Source organism: Capra hircus, chromosome 6 (assembly GCF_001704415.2).
Source record: "Capra hircus breed San Clemente chromosome 6, ASM170441v1, whole genome shotgun sequence".
Taxonomy (NCBI): Eukaryota; Metazoa; Chordata; class Mammalia; order Artiodactyla; family Bovidae; genus Capra; species Capra hircus.
The window spans coordinates 36,459,692-36,477,409 of record NC_030813.1 but is presented as its reverse complement, the minus strand read 5'-3'; the positions used below and the strand labels follow the sequence as shown (position 1 = coordinate 36,477,409).

At 37.7% G+C, this 17,718-nt stretch overlaps 1 protein-coding gene across 11 annotated transcripts in view; it reads right to left on the bottom strand.

Moving 5' to 3' along the window:
* Nucleotides 1–17,718, bottom strand: part of FAM13A (family with sequence similarity 13 member A) — a 342,045-nt gene that overhangs the window by 73,817 nt on the left and 250,510 nt on the right. For 9 of the 11 annotated variants that reach the window (XM_013964541.2, XM_005681435.3, XM_005681436.3 and 6 more), the window contains one exon: nucleotides 12,598–12,639. The exons of the other annotated variants lie outside the window; for them this stretch is intronic. In XM_013964541.2, the coding sequence (XP_013819995.2) occupies nucleotides 12,598–12,639 (42 nt within the window). The remainder of the gene's footprint in view (nucleotides 1–12,597; nucleotides 12,640–17,718) is intronic. 11 annotated transcript variants of the gene reach the window in all.

Below are 17,718 nucleotides of genomic sequence, written 5' to 3'. Positions count from 1 at the left end.
AACAAAAACCCAACCCACAATCAACCAGAAGAGCCCCCTACAACTCCTGACTCCTGCTTCTACTCTCCGAACTTCCATGCAAGAAATTGAGAATTTCATTACTGTCTTTGGTCCTCCACTAATGATTATAATCAGGTTTCTACTTCTTAATTAAAAAAATTTTTTTTAGATTCACTTTGCATTTAGCTAGGTATATAATAAATAATACAATGTCTTTTGTTTAGTCATGCCCAACTCTTTACAATCCCATGGACTGTATAGACTGCCAGGCTCCTCTGTTCATGGGATTTCCCAGGCAAGAATACTGGAGTGGTTTGCCATTCCCTTCTCCAGGGGATCTTCCCGAACCAGGAATTGAACCTGGGTCTCCTGCACTGCAGGCAGATTCTTTACCAGCTGAGCCACCAGGGAAGCCGGTAACTGGGTATATATTGACACTGATTTCCACTTCTATTAATAGAAGTATGCATACTTCTCACGGTTCGATCCCTGGGTCAGGAAGATCCCCTGGAGAAGTAAATGGCAACCGACTCCAGTATTCTTGCCTGGGAAATTCCATGGGCAGAGGAGCCTGGAGGGCTACAGTCTGTGGGGTTGTGAAGAGTAGGATATTGCTGGGCCTGAACAGATACACTTCCAATAATAGAAGTATATATTAACTTCTATTTCTATTAGTGTGTTTTCCTTCTTAGAATCACAATTTTCAGGTTGGCTTTCCAATCTCTGATTTTCATATCTAACATAATTTCTCTCATAGTGTTTTTTTCTTTATCCTTTTCTTCATTTTGGAAGAACTTCTCAAGTTTCTCTCTTATCGTGAACTTGATTTATTTCAAATACTCTCTGCTCTTTACTGCCTTCCAAAGTTTTAAAAATATCTGCAAATACATTTCTAGGCTACCCTTTCCCTTATTTCAGCTGTCTCTAGCCTTTTAATTCTAAACTTACTCTCCCCTTACAGGTTCCTACTTGTGTTTCAAAGAGGTTGGTTATATCCTTGAGCATTTTTGAGAATAGCAGTAGCAAATACTACTTCCCAAGTTTTCCTCTGAATCACACAAAAAGCAATTTTCTGAAATCTGTTTCTACTCTTGAGTCCTCAGAGCAAATCATCCTTTCCCTTAGTTTGTAATTTCTCTTAATAGGTCCCAAATAGTTCCTTCTGCTTAGCGGTTCATAAAGGGAAACAATCAACTCAGGCAGAGCCCTTATCAAACACCTGGCTGGGCATATTGTTCTGAGTTTACTTCACTGTCCCTTGGCTATGGGCAGATGCCTCCTCTTGGATGTAGACTTTAAAAGCCAGGATATGAGTCTACCCTTGGACAATCTACAATGCATATTTGAGTGGACTTGCTGTTTGGACTTGTCCAATTTATGATCAAGCTGGAGAATCAGAAACAAATTTGTACTTTGTCTTTGAGCAGTGTACACTTGAAAGAATGCATTAAATCCAATAATCTCCCTTTCTCAAATGCCTTTGTTAGGTAACTGAGCACTTCAGGGGGATGCCCCCTCCTCTCTATTGTTTTGTGGACTTAATGTTCTAGTCTCTAAACAGGAGATGAAAAAGAATACACAACTCAGATCTGGATGGTTTAGAAAATTAGTTTGTGTTCAGCTGGGGGAAATGTCACTTGCTTTTCTGGTCAGCAGTAAACACTGGAAGGAATCCAAGCCAGTGTTTTTGCCTTCCTTCTCTCTTTGTGGTCACTGTGTTGTTCAGATGGTGCAATATGAAGCTCGCAAGGCCAGAGAACATTTCTCAGTCCATCCCCATTGATGGTGTGATCTTTGACAAATGTCTTTCTTCTTCATCATTGTTATAACACTGTCTCTAGTTTTGGTCTTCATATTTAGGTTGGTGCAAAAGTAACTGCAGTTTTGCACTGTTGAATTTTGTTGTTTGATATTGGAATGCATTCTTCAATGTGGCTATATTATACATCATTTTAATGTGTATTTATCGCTTTATATTATTTGTAATGACTTATTACTTGGTGTTTATTTTATATTTATTTTAGACCAGGAAATGATGCTAGACAAAAAGCAAATTCAAGCAATTTTCTTGTTTGAGTACAAAATGGGTCATAGAGCAGTGGAGACAACTCGCAACATCAACATTTGGCCAAGGAACTGCTACTGAATGTATACTACAGTGGTGGTTCAAGAAGTTTTGCAAAGGAGACGAGACATTTGAAGATGAGGAGTGTAGTGGTTGGTCATCAGAAGTTGGCAACGACCAACTGAGAGCATACACAGAAGAACTGTACAAAAAAGATCTTAATGACCCGGATAATCATGATGGTGTGATCACTCACCTAGAGCCAGACATCCTGGAGTGTGAAATCAAATGGGTCTTAGGAAGCATCACTATGGACAAAGCTAGTGGAAGCGATGGAATTCCAGCTGAGCTATTTCAGATCCTAAAAGATGATGCTGTGAAAGTGCTGCACTCAATATGCCAGCAAATTTGGGGAACTCAGCAGTGGCCACAGGACTGGAAAAGGTCAGTTTTCATTCCAATCCCAAAGAAGGGCAATGCCAAACAATGTTCAAACTACCACACAATGAACCCTTTTCACACGCTAGTAAGGTAATGCTCAAAATCATTCAAGCTAGGCTTCAGTAGTATGTAAATTGAGAACTTTCAGATGCACAAGCTAGATTTCGAAAAGGCAGAGGAACCAGAGATCAAACTGCCAATATCCATTGCATCATAGAAAAAGCAAGAGAATTCCAGGAAAACATCTATTTCTGCTTCACTGACTACACTAAAGCCTATGACTGTGTGGATCGCAATAAACTGTGGAAAATTCTTGAGGAGATGGGAATACCTGACCTGAGAAGCCTGTATACACGTCAAGAAGCAACAGTCAGAACCAGACATGGAACAATGGACTGGTTGGAAATTGGCAAAGGAACATGTCAAAGCTTTATATTATCACCCTGCTTATTTAACTTATATGCAGAGTACATCACGGGAAATGCCAGGTTGGATCAATCACAAGCAGGAATCAAGATTGCCAGGAGAAACATCAATAACCTCAGATATGCAGATGATACCACTCTAATGGCAGAAAGTGAAGATGAACTAAAGAGCCTCTTGATAAAGATGAAAGAAGAAAGCGAAAAAGCTGGCTTAAAACTCAGCATTCAAAAAATTAAGATCATGGCATCTGGTTCATTCACTTCATGGCAAATAGGAAAATAATGGAAACAGAGACATACTTTATTTCTTTGGGTTCCAACATCACTGCAGATGGTGATTGCAGCCATGAAATTAAAAGATGGTTGCTCCTTGGAAGAAAAGCTATGACAAACCTAGACAACATATTCAAAAGCAGAGACATCACTTTGCCAATAAAGGTCTATCTAGTCAAAGGTATGGTTTTTCCAGTAGTCATGTATGGATGTGAGAGCTGGACCATAAAGAAGGCTGAGCATTGAAGAATTGGTGCTTTTGAACTGTGGTGTTGGAGAAGACTCTTGAGAGTCCCTTGGATTGCAAGGAGATCTAACTAATCAATCCTAAAGAAAATCAACCCAGAATGTTCACTGGAAGGACTGATGTTGAAGCTCCAATACTTTGGCCACCTAGTGAAGAGCCAACTCACTAGAAAAGACCCTGATGCTGGGAAAGAGTGAAGGCAGGGGGATAAGGGGACGTCAGAGGATGAGATGGTTGGATGGCATCACCAACTCAATGGACATGAGTTTGAGCAAACTCCAGGGGATAGGGAGTGACAGAAAAGCCTGGCATGCTGCAGTCCATGGGGTCTCAAAGATTCAGACACAACTGAGTGACTGAACAACAACAACTGAGAGCATCACTGAAGCTGAGCCTCTTACAATTACAGGAGAAGTTGCCAAAGGACTCAATGTTGACCATTCTACGGTCATTCGGCATTGGAAGCAAACTGGAAAGGTGGAAAAGCTCAATAAGTTGGTGCCTTATGAGCTGACCGAAAATCAAAAGAATTGTCATTTTGAAGTGTCTTCTCTTATTCTACGCAACAACAACGAACCATTTCTTGACTGGATTGTGACATGCAATGAAAAGTGGATTTTATATGACAACTGGCAACGACAGCTCAGTGGTTGGACCAAGAAGCAGCTCCAAAGCACTTCCCAAAGCCAAACTTGTACCAAAAAAGATCATGGTCACTGTCTGGTAGTCTGCTGCCATTCTGATCCACTACAGCTTTCTGAATCCCAGCGAAACCACTACATCTGAGAAATATGCTCAGCAAATCGATGAGATACACTGAAAACTGCAAGGCCCGCAGCTGACATTGGTCAACAGAAAGGGCCCAATCCTTTGGAAAACAACTCCCCACGGCAAGTTGCACAAGTAATACATCAGAAGTTGAACAAATTGGTCTATGAAGTTTTACCTCATCTGCCATATCCACCTGACCTTTCGCCTACCAACTACCACTTCTTCAAGCATCTCGACAACTTTCTGCAGGGAAAATGCTTTCACAACCAGAAGGATGCAGAAAATGATTTCCAAGAGTTCACAGCATCATGGATTTTTATGCTACAGGAATAAACAAACTTATTTCCCATTGGCAAAAATGTGTTGATTGTAATGGTTCCTATTTTGATTAATAAAGATATCCTTGAGCCTAGTTATAAAGATTTAAAATCCACAGTCCTAAACTGCAATTACATTTGCACCATCCTAATATAAATGTCCTCAAGGTTAATCCATATTACGCATGTGTCAAAAGTTCCTTCCTTTTTAAAGGCTGAATAATACTCCACTGTAAGGATATTCTGCACTTTGTTAATCCATTAACTCACTGATGAACATTTGGTTATCTCCTACCTTTTGGCTATTGTGAATAATACTACTATGACTATGAGTGCACAAACATCACTTTTGGACCTTACCTTCAGTTCTTTTGAGTATATACTCAGAAATGGAACTACTGGGTCATATGGTAATTCTAAGTTCAATTTTTTGAGGAATCACCATAACTAATTTCAATAGTGGCTGTACTATTTTACATTTCAACCAGGAATGCACAAGTGTTTCAGTGTCTTGTCATCTTCACCAATACTGGCTATTATTATTTTTTTATAGTAGCCATCCTAATGGGTATGAAGTGGCATCTCCCTGTAGATTTGGTTTGTATTTTGCTGATGAATGGGGGCTTCCCTGATAGCTCAGTTGGTAAAGAATCTGCTTGCAATGTAGAAGACCCCACTTCGATTCCTGGGTTGGGAAGATCCCCTGGAGAAGGGAAAGACTACTTACTCCAATATTCTGGCCTGGAGAATTCCATGGACTTGATAGTCCATGGGGTTGCAAAGAGTCGGGCATGACTGAGCGACTTTCACTTTTACTTTGCAGATGATTAATGTTGTGGAGCAACTTTTCATGTGATGATTGGCCATTTGTGTATGTTCTTTGGAGAAAAGCCTATTTAAGTCTTTAACTCATTTTCTAATTTGGTTATTTTTGTTGCTGAGTTTTAAGAGTTCTCTATCTGCTCTAGACATTAATTCCTTATCAGAGACATGATTTGCAAATATTTCCTCCCATTTTGTGAGTTGCCTTTTTATTCTGTTGACAGTGTGGCTTTTTAAATCACAAAATTAAAAAAATTTAAAGAAGGCCAATTTGTCTTTTTTTTTTCCTTTTTCCTGTGCCTTTGGTGTTACATCTAAGAAATCACTGCAAATTCAATATCACGTAGCTTTTGGCCAATGTTTTCTTCTAAGAATTGTATAGAACTATTCTCAGAACTATTTTTTGAAAAGACTACTCTATGGCACTTTTTGAAAATATGAAAAACCAGCCCTCTTGAGACTCAGGGTCTTGGCCAGTGAGATCCTGGCATCTCTAATGAGTTCCACATACTTCATACTATAAAGATAGTATTATTAAAGAACAGAAAAATAACAAATGCTGACAAGAATGTGAAAAAACTGTACTCCTGTGTATTACTAGTAGAAATGTACTTAAAAATGCTTAAGGTGGTAAAATTTATCTTATGTGTATTTTATCACAATTAAAAACTTTTACATTGTTAAAATGGCAAGTTTTATTTCTATTTTACCACCAAGAAAAAAAAGAAAAACCTTCGTAAGCAGAGGTGATGTACCTCAATTTAGAGATACTGTTCTAGTCAAAAAGGACAAGGAAAAAACAATTTTAAGTATACAGGTATCTGGGTCTAAGGACACCCAAAATACCTAGCTGACTATCATCTTGGGTAGAACATCAAGCAGATAATTAAATAAACAGCCTGCTTATTTGTTCTACCTTCTAGTTAGTACCCTGAAATAGGCTTATGAACAAATACAATGTCTGGTAATACACATCTCCAAGTTATCACATCAGATAATAATGATAATTTTAAGTACTATATTATGCTTAGAAAAATAAACTATTAAGAATTTAATAAATATTACCATATACACCATCCCTCCCTACAAAATCACAAACACAGAAATTCTAGCACAAGGTGTCTGGAAAAGTAGCCCCCATGAAGCTGTCTCTTGTTGTTTAGTCACTAAGTTGTGTTTAATCCTTTTTTTTTTTTTTTGTAACCCCATGGACTGTAGCCTACCAGGCTCCTCTGTGGGTTGCCATTTCCTTCTTCAGGGGTTCATCTTGACCTGGGGATCAAACCCATGTATCTTGCATTGGCAGGCAGATTCCTTATCATGATCAACCCAGGAAACCCAATAGTAAGAACTTTTTACCTTAAAATGATAATTTAGAAAACATGTATTATGCTTAAGGAGAAAAGTAAATGATTAAAAATTTAATAAATGTTACTCCCCCAAATCACAAACATTGAAATTCTACCATAGCACAAGTTGTTTGGAAAAGTAATCCCAGAAGCTATTAAAGGTGAGTTAGAAAGAATTTTTCTGCATATCAAGATAAGAGTGGTATACCTTCCAGATCTCATCCAGTGTCTATTTAAATCTGAATTTATCCAAAGCTAAATTTTTTTCTTCAACATAAATTCTGCAGTTAAAAGACTTTCATAAAATTGATGGTTCCTAGAATCTAGGAATAAAAACAAAATCCTAAATATTGAGTTTGTATACCAAACAACTAGTTTAGAAATAAATCTAACTGATGTTCCTGATTCAGGAAAACAAGAAAACATCTGAAATTCTGAAACTGACCCTAAGCAATTCCAAATCTGCTAAAACAGTAATTTAGCTTCAATTTGCACCATGAGTATTAAAACTAGGGCTGAAATTGATAACAACTGTTAATTTAAGGGTTTTAGTGAAGCACAATATGAGAAGGAGAGCAGAGGAGGATCAAGATGCTAAAAAACAAGTGTTAGGGAGAAGGAAATGGCAACCCACTCCAGTATTCTTGCCTGGAGAATCCTGTAGACAGAGGAGCCTGGCAGGCTACAGTCCACGGGGTCACAAGAGTTGGACACGACTTAGTGCACTGTCTTACCCCAGAGATCCTGCCACATATACCACAAAAACCAAACATCCCCCAATGACCTTGGCCCCACTGTTCCAATCACTCCCAGGTGGGAATTCAGGCACATGTCCACAGAGGTCACAGACAACATACATATGGTTCTGTTATGTCCCATATATTACCCTTTCATGTCCTAAGGAAGACATTTTCTCTTAGAGATTTTCATTTAGTATATCTTTAAAAAATCTTGTGTTAAACTTCCCTCCATCTTTTTCTTGGGTAAGGACAACCCAGAAATGGCCCTTTTGTGTCTGTGATGTTGCTATTCACAGCTTTGATAGGCCTAGTACAATCTTGAGAACAGGGTTGCTGTATGCTGAATGTCAGATGGTAGCTCTTAGCTTTGCCTATCTTAGGTAGTTATGCTGTGCATTTTTTATTGGTGTACCATGTTTGATTTGTCCCTAATACCTTTGAAGTTTTTCTGAGAAATGAAATAATGCAACATGAACTTATTAAAATACATTTTAAGCCTTTAAAAAAAAAAACAAGTGTTAGGTCAGTGAGGAGCCAACATTTAGAGGCCAGGTGAGCTGTTTAGATCCCACTGCATAAGACTGGTTATAGGTGTGCAATCTTTGAACCATATAGTCAGGGTTTTGCTAAGGCACAGGCAAAGATGGGTTCTAGGTATGTGCATAATCCAGGAATTTGTAAGAAAGAAGGAATTCATGGGTCAAAATTGAGTGGGTTGGGATGAAGACAGGACCTGACCGTAGCCCGTAAGGAAGGCGAAGGCAGTGAAGGGAGATGCCAGCAGGTACAGATGAGGAGGAACAGAAAGCAGACATCAAGCACTCTACTCCTAGTGGAAATGACCAGAGAAATCAAAACCTGGGCTTGTGGACGCTCAAGACTTCGATAAATAGCACTCCCAACAGATCCCAATCAGATCGGACTGGACATTACCAAAAGAATTCAAACAACAGGCTGCGAGTGGCCCAGAGAACATCTACTCCAAGTTGCTTTCACACTAATCTGAGCAGTTGAGGTAAGGGCTCCTTTTCTGGGATTCCAGCCTAGACTAGGAAACAAGTCAGGGTATGGGTGTCTTTGCCAAGTATGTTCTGTACCTTTAGTGTACGGGTCTGTGTTTATTTTGCAGCAATCTCACTAAGGGTTTGGCATAGACTGTCCCTTTCTTTCATTTCCTTAATCACTTCAACAGGGCAGGTAATCTCTAATAAGCACCTGGGGAACAATGACACCTACTGTTTGAGCTACTGTAGCTGCAATTAAAAAAAAAAAAAATCACTGCAGATGGTGACTGCAACCATGAAGTTAAAACACTCTTGCTCCTTGAAAGGAAAGCTAGGACAAACTTGGACAGCATATTGAAAAGCAGAGACATCATTTTGCCAACAAAGATCTATATAGTAAAAAGTATGGTTTTTCTGGTAGTCACGTACGGATTTGAGAGTTGGACCATAAAGAAGACTCAGTGTTGAAACTGATGCTTTCAAACTGTGATGCTAGAGAAGAGTCGTGAGAGTCCCTTGGACTGCAAGGAGATCAAACCAGTCAATCCTAAAGGAAGTAAATCCTGAATACTCATTGGAAGGACTGATGCTGAAGCTCCAATACTTTGGCCACGTGATGCAAAGTGCTGACTCATTGGAAAAGACACTGATGCTGGGAAAGATTGAAGGCAGGAGGAGAAGGAGGCAGCAGAGGATGAGATGGTTATATAGCATCAATTCAATGGACATGAATTTGAGCAAACTCGAGGGGACACTGGAGGACAGAGGAGCCTGGCATGCTGTAGTCCATGGGGTTGCAAAGAGTCAGACAGGACTTAGCAAGTGAATAACAACAAGCTGCAATAAACTTGCCACATGGGACAGTGACAGGTGTAAGTTTGTAGCTACTATTTCTTTCTTTGGCAGAAAAGGACAAATGGTTCTACGGTGAGTTAGGTTAGGCTGGAGAAGTACTGGAGTTAGACAAGACAATTCTTATCAGAGAAAATTATTAACCCAGAATGAGAATATCTGAGTGTATGTCTATTTATAAAAGCCCTACCTTACTACAGAAAGGCTTGAAGACAATGGAAATGTCCAGTAGATTTACAAGCGGTTTAACCATGATTGTTAGAAGAGCAATTGCAGAAACTGCAGTTCTACAAGGTGAAAGGGAGAGCAAGGTAGCAAATGAAACAGCCCCTCTCATTCTCTGTCCCTGTATTCCATCACCTTCCCCCAGCCACAGGGAAGTCCTGGAACCTCCACTAGTGCACTGTAGCCTCTCAATCTGCTCTTCGTTTCTACTCTAGATTCTCTCTTGTTGTAGATAATGCATCTTGTGTCCAGTGCAATGGCCGAATGCCAACCTAATCTCTTGTATCTGAGTTCCTTTATGGATCATCTATTCTCCTTCCTCTGAAATGGGAGGCCTGCTTTGCCCTTATCTTCCCTCTGTTCTGACCTGGTCTACCTGAAGACTGCCCACTCCCAAACTTGCAGCCACTGAGATTTGCTCTTCTACTTCACGTTAGACCTTTCAGAACAAACCACCAAATGGAATATCCAACCATTAAATACCCATCCCTGCTACCAGGCTGCTTGTGGTTGAACCAACTTTTGGTGAATACATATCTTAGATGTATCTCATCTCTTGATTTGGCCTTTTCCTCCTCTGAAAAAGCTGACCAATCAATACTGTTGATATACAATATTTAGTATTCAATACCCCTAGCCAGGAAAGACACCTTTTTGCAACTACCAATCATGTTTTACTTTTTAAAGGTACAGAAGAAATTATTTTGGATTTAAAAGAGCCAATTTTGTTTTTCAACATGTTAACAAATCTTTATGAAATTCAGTAGTCATACAATAATGCCCCTTTCCTAACACTGCAGCAAAGGAATTGTAATAAAGTGGGAGAGAAAGGAATGGAAGACAGGATGCTAGAAAAATTTATTTAAATATACTTAAAACATTTAAGCATTCATTTGCTCTTACTTGAGGTAGTACCAAAAAAAGTGCATTGATTTATAAATTAAATTATCATTGGACATGTTAATGGTTCTAGTCCAAAAATCTAGAAGAACCTAATCATAATTAATAATCACATAACATTTTTTCTGCTTGAATTCTGCATGCTAGAGTAACCCAGGAAAAGTCAACCTCAAACCAGCCATGAAAATAATTTGGAAAACAAGATTCATGTTTTATCAACAGATTCTTCCTGTTTCATGTCAAGTAGGCAAAAAACAATCTAAATTAGCTTGGACCAATCTAATTCTTACATAATTTCTAAGATTACCATGCAGTGTTTTTCAGCAAAGGAAGCTATATTTGAAAATTTTAATTTTGGGCCAAATAATTGCTAGTTTTGCCGTTATGAAGTATCTCCACTTAGTTTAAATTCCCCTCATGTGAAAAGAATGCTTGTTGGTAACGTTTCCTTTTTCTACAACTTTATCTCTACTGTAAATGTGGGCAGTACGCATGTCCCCCACCCCACTTCCATCATATTTTAGTTTTTATTACTCTTAATATTCAAAGGCCAAATAGGGTCTATCATGAGTTCAATAAATATGTTAACTTTCTTTACATTCTTTTGCTTTCATTTTGGCACTACAGAATTTCTTTTTCAAGACTACAGTATTACTCTAGGTAATTATAAAACTTACACTATAAAACACAATAATATGTATCTGAGGACTTATGATTTTTATAAGCCCATTTTCCCCACCTGCTTTTTAAAAGAGTGGTAAAAAATAAAATTCAATACTATGCAAAACACAGACTGATGCTACCCATAGTAATAAAAATAAGGTAAATCAGAGAATAGTTTTCATTACTCATCAGGATCTGGTGCTACAGTCTTCTGTACTGTGTAGAACTTAATTTCCATTTAATATATGATAATCATTTGCTTGACATTACTGTGTATATTTACATAATGAATACTAGCATCCCTGTGTACCCAGCAACTTCCTCATGGGTTTATAGCAATTGCACAGTCAAGACAGCTTATAAACCAGAATGTGCTGGTTTGACTGGCAGGAAACCAGAGTGAATCAAATGGACCACCATGCTGTCTCAAACTGATACCCTAAATGTTCCCTCTCTTGCCACAAAGTGACTTGCTTCATGTCTCTGAAGGACAGAATACTACTGTAAACCAGCTACTTGGCCAAGCCTGATGTCCTACGACACATTTCAGAACTATGATGGTTGAATTAAAATCTAACTCTAAGACTATTGCAACAAATTAGATTCAAAAACAAACAAAATATGGATGTCATATCCTCACACTTTTTAAAAAGTAGAATTCAAAATTGAGGAAAAGTTAAAGAAAACTTCAGCAATTTAAACTTGAATTTATAGTCATTTTTTTTCAAATATATTTTCTTTTTTTTTTTTTAACTTTACAATACTGTATTGGTTTTGCCATACATAAACATGAATCCACTACGGGTGTACACGTGTTCCCAATCCTGAATCGAATATATTTTCTAAGCCTTTGAAGTAAGTAGGTAGTGAGGAAAGAAATGCAAAAGTAAGAAAAACCTGGCTCTAGGTCGTTACCTAAATGAAGTGGTTCACTGATAATCACATCAATACAAAAACTTTTTAGTCTGGAGGGAAGTGATCTCATCTAACATCTACTTTGATGTAAACTTACCTGTTTCAAGAGTTATCATTCTGACTTCGTAAACTTTAGAAAATAATCCCGAACTCCATGAACTTGCTGAATATTAGTTTCATACTTTACTACCATATAGAAAATAATCTGATATCACCCAAGACTACTTCAGCAAGTGAGCCTTAGGCTCAGAGCCCTCCCTACTTGCATATATGTGTAGAACGGAGTTTTTAAAATTTAGGTTACAGCCTGATCACTAGGCAGACTTTAAAATTAAAATGGCTACTTTGACATCTTTGAATTTAAAACCAAATATCTTATTTTAGTCTTTTCAGCTATATTAAAACTTTTTTAAGATTTCTTAAAAGAGAGAAAAATATAGCATGAACATTATGGTAAGGGATTCTAATAAGCTTAGTCTGGCTACAGGACAGAATATTCTATTGAAAAGAATTAATGTAGACAAAACCAAAGAATTCTTAACCCTTCCCCAATTCCCTGTAACAGACCAATAAAAATCAAATAAATACCTCAAATAGAAAGGTGACATAGGTCTTTCATCTTCCTGCGAACTAAAAGGAAAATGAAATTTGAATTAATTTCTGTTAACATCATAACATCTCAATTTTACTAAAACTCTATTCCCCCTATCAACAATTTTGTTTTGACACATTTAATCTCACCATGGAGTAAAGTTAGCAGAGTACACTCTACCTTGGACCCAGCCAAGACCAATTACTTCTTCAAGGGAGATCAAGAGAGGTTTCTTTCAAGATTAGCCTAAGGCGAAAGTAACTCACATCATACTTTCAAGAGGAAGTGTTTAACTACTTTATTCTAAAAGCCCAAGCCCATATACTACACAAACTCTTAAGATCATTACAAACTCAATTATCTCAATAAAGTTAATTACAGCTCATTAACATGATATGAAAATAAGAAAGAGTCAACAAAATATTCCTAAGTGTATGATGCTCTAGCAATGCCCAGGCACCAGTACACAACACTCTTGCTCTTTGCCTTCTGCAGCTACACCCAAGGTATTAATGAAGGTAAGTAACATGAAAGGACACAAATGAAACTCCTATAAAAATAGTTTAAGTTCCTCAAACAACACAGAAACAACATGAAGCTTAATCAAAAGTATTTAATTATAAATATAAAGTGTATACTACAGTGAAATATTTTTTCTTTCTTTTATCTGCTTTTCTCTTTTGATAAATGACCTCAAAACAAATAATGAGTCTCTCCCCTTCAGGCCTACTAGAGTGGTCTTTGAACTTTTTTGATTATGCACTTGTGCAAAATTTGCTTTTAAGTAGCCATTCCCCTGAATATATGACTAGGTATCTATGTTAAATGTGTTCAGCATTAAACAGAAAAAACTATAAATATATTAGATAAAGCTAATCTAATACAATCAATCTTCTTATACCCTTGTGGTACATGACAAACATCACTGATGAAAAGAGAAGTTTTCTTCATAATGTTATCTTGGCAATCACCAAAAATCTTATTACAAGTCGTAGTATAAGAGAGACACATACAAATCTTATTACTACACACACACCCACCCACACACACACACCCATACCCACACCCACACACCCATCAACCCTGCCCTGGAAGTAGAAAAGGTCTGGCTACAAGATGACATATAAAAAATGACATTATTTTTCACTCTCTCATGATTTTGATTTCCAATGTCAATAGCACTTAGGAATCTTAGTGTTTATCTTGTCAAAGATTTTGCTGTTTGTAATTGATCATGCCAGTTCTTCTCAAGTGAAAGGTAAATGGCTAGATCAGCTTTATTCTTGACTCTAATATTGATGGGCTGAGGGCAAGGCTTGATGAGTTACAGACACTAACACCTGGGAAACCTCCTGGTGTCTTGGGAAGAAACCCCTGGAGCCGTGCTTTACAGGAGTGATTACTTTAAGCCAGACCAACACAAGGGGCTTACATATTTGACATCAAAATAGTCCTTGAAAACACTTAACGAATTATAAACATGTTAGAATTGGGTTTGTTTCCTAACCAAGGGTTTGGTGTCAAAAACAGTAAGTATAACTGACACTATGGAAAAGATAGGAACGTGTAAGCAGTGTACTAAACACATTTTTGCCCAGAACAGATCCTTAACTCTAACATGTAACAAATATTAAAGGAAATTAACAAGGTTTCTTTAGGAAACATTCAGTTAACAATATGGTTGGTTTTCTTAAAATTCAGAAGTGCCTTGGGAGATAAGTTAATGATGCAGAGTTCTGAACATAGTTGTTCATGTGCTTCGGCTAATATTTTGTGTGCATGCATGAAAACGTCCTTGTAGTCAACAGAGGCAATCACAATCAAATTTCCTCCTTTACATCTTCTCTCCTTCACATCAGTGAGGCACTATCTTGTGCTTAACATTAATCATCTCATGTAAATCCTCACCAAAACTTCCCTGGTACTTGCCCCTCTCTTGAGAACAGCAGGCTCAGAGCAGGCACATAACTTATCCAGGTCACACGGCTGCTGCTGCTCAGTTGCTTCAGTCGTGTCCGACCCTGTGTGATCCCATAGACAGCAGCCCACCAGGCTCCCCCGTCCCCAAGATTCTTCAGGCAAGAACACCAGAGTGGGTTGCCATTTCCTTCTCCGGTGCATGAAAGTAAAAAGTGAAAGTGAAGTCGCTCAGTTGTGTCCAACTCTTTGAGACCTCATGGACTGCAGCCTACCAGGCTCTTCCGTCCTTGGGAGGAGGAGGCGAAAGTACTGGAGTGGGGTGCCATTGCCTTCTCCCAGGTCACACGGCTAGTGACGTGCAAACAACAAACATACTTTTTGCCTTCAACTTTAATTTATCAAAATATGATGGGATGAATGTCCTCATTCTGGCACAATATCTTGTGGACTTTATAAGCTCTGTGCCATGCTTCTGATTATAGCAACTCTACACCAACCTTAGTCAAAGTCCACTCATAATGCTTTATGCCTGATAGCATGTACAAGGTGATTAATTTGTTAAAATGTATTGGTACTATGTCAAGAATGCCTCTTCACAGAACCATGAGTTTTTAAATCATGAGAAAATATATTTTAAATTAGTTTTTTGGAGTATAATTGCTTTACAATGTTGTATTAGTTTCTGCTGTACAAAATAGTGAATCAGCTATATGTATACATATATCCCCTCTTTGTATTTCCTTCCCATTTAGGTCACCACAGTGCTTCCCTGGTGGCTCAGCTGGTAAAAAGTCTGTCTGCAATGCAGGAGACCTAAGTTTGATCCCTGGGCTGGGAAGATCTGGAGAAAGAAATGGCAATCTACTCCAGAATTCTTGCTTGGAAAATTCAATGGACAAAGGAGCCTGGCAGGCTACGGTCCATGGGTTCGCAAGACTGAGCAACTAAACCTACCGAGGTCACCACAGTGCAGTTCCCTGTTCTATACACTAGGTTCTCGTTAGTTACCTATTTTATACATAGCAGTGTACATATATCAACACCAATCTCCTAATTCATCACCCCTTTCCTTCCCCCGTCCCATCCATACGTCCGCTCCCTGCATTCACGTCTCTACTTATTTTTTCAGGCTGCATTTGCACAAGGTAAACTTGTCAATGAAAGACAAAATCAGAAATTCTTAATTTGGATATGTCCTACTCAGTATTAACTCAGTATATTAGATTTGCTTAGTCAGTAGCAGTCAGTGGGACAGCAATCTATGCACAGTACCCAAGAATAAAAATAAAATTTGAAAAGAAAATGAGGAAAATAATTAATTTTGATAGCTAATTAGCCTATTTTTATTTTCCCTTTCATAAAAGTAATGTAATCTTGACTGCAGTATAAATTCTGAAACAACTAAAACATTGATTTCAGATAAAGTCTATTAATTCTAAAAATCAATTTTATGCACAGATTTTAAAAGCAAGTTCAAGGAAAAATGGCCAAGGACAATTCTTCCAATCAAACAGAAAAAATAAACTTTTCCACAAAATTTACACATTGGAATGTAAAACATTTGAAAAGATCACCATTTCTACCTCTGTGCAAAAGGAACATTGAACTATTATTATATGCCCTCAAGCACGTATTTATAGTTATTTATGCCTGTTGCTAGCTTTACATCAATCTCAGGCATGTCCAGTGATGTTGAGTTGTAATTTTTTGCCTAAATTTTAGGCTGAGAATTAATTCAGACATACTTTCAATTTTTAAAAATAAGCACATGTACTGTGAATGAAAAGGGGAGTGTGTGTCATGAAATGAAGCCAATGACAAACTGCAACAACTTGGAATTCACTCAATGTCTTCCTTGGTTACTAGTAAAAACGCCGTATTTTAATTATTTCTTGTTTGCTGACTCTGAATAATAGCCAAGTTTAAGCAGCCAATTGCTTTGCTTTTTTAAAAAATCAAATACATTGAGAGATTTGAGCAATCATCTCATGTTCATCAGGCCATTGAGTGCTTAATGTCCTTAGACATGTGGTGTTATATTCTCTCACAACAGCTGCCTGTGGGAAGAGCATTTATCAAATAGACCCAAGTAATAGTCCAAATCTAAGAAGCTACAGCTGAGAAGGGCAGTAACAAAGATAGAAGGGTTTTAGTGGGGGCCTATCTAACTTACTTTTTTTACATTTAATTTTTAGTTTATCTTGGAGTATAATTGACTTACAATGTTGTGTAAGTTTCAGGTGTACAGTAAAGGGATTCATTTGCACATTAAATATATCCTTTCTTTTTCAGATTCTTTCCCATAAAGATCATTACAAAATACTGAGTCGAGTTTCCTGTGCTGTACTAACTTATCTTTTCATGTGACTCAACATTGGCAAATGCACGTAAATGGATGACACCTAGACTTACGATCTCTTCCTGAGCTGCACTCATTTCTAAACTGAAGCCACAGAGTGCAATGCCTATCGATTTAATTACACAGCAAGCTAACTGAAACTGCAAAAAGCATGGTGCTTTCTATGCCTGTTGGGAGAATTCCCAGACTGAGGTATTCAGAATGGACCCTCAATTACTGGATCAAACGACCATTCCATTCAATTCCCTTTTGAACTGTCACGATAAATGTTCCAATTAGTCCAACTTACTAATTGGTTAATGTGGCTGGCTACCTCCAAAATTAACATAATCTGCATATTTAGCTACACACTTTAACTACATTTTCAAGTGATTTGAGCTAGACGAAACAGTTTGTAAGTGTTCCTTGGGTATTGAAGTACAGCAAAATAGGTAAGGATTAGTTCCATTCATTGAAAAATCAGAAAAAAAAAAATCTACTGGGACTTAAAAAATGCAAATAGCCAAAGGAGGAGAAAAAGGGAGGGACAAGTGAAAGGACAAAATTAAAAGTATTAAATAAACATTTTCTCTGGAATTCAGGTTTTCCCCTCATGTTGCAACAAATGTGCTAAATGGAAGAATTTTCTTAGATAAGATTTCTTCAAGGATAATGAGGTGAGTGAAAATTAGCATATTTTCTTTTCTTCCTTCTTCTGCAAAAAATAAAGTGCCATACTTGTGCCTTTTTGATTTATCCACAGTCTCAGGCATTAGCATTTATAACCCCCAGTTACAGCATTTATAACCCTCCAGTTGGGGTGTGATGGAGCAGCTGGTGTTCTGCCGCTCAGATTTTT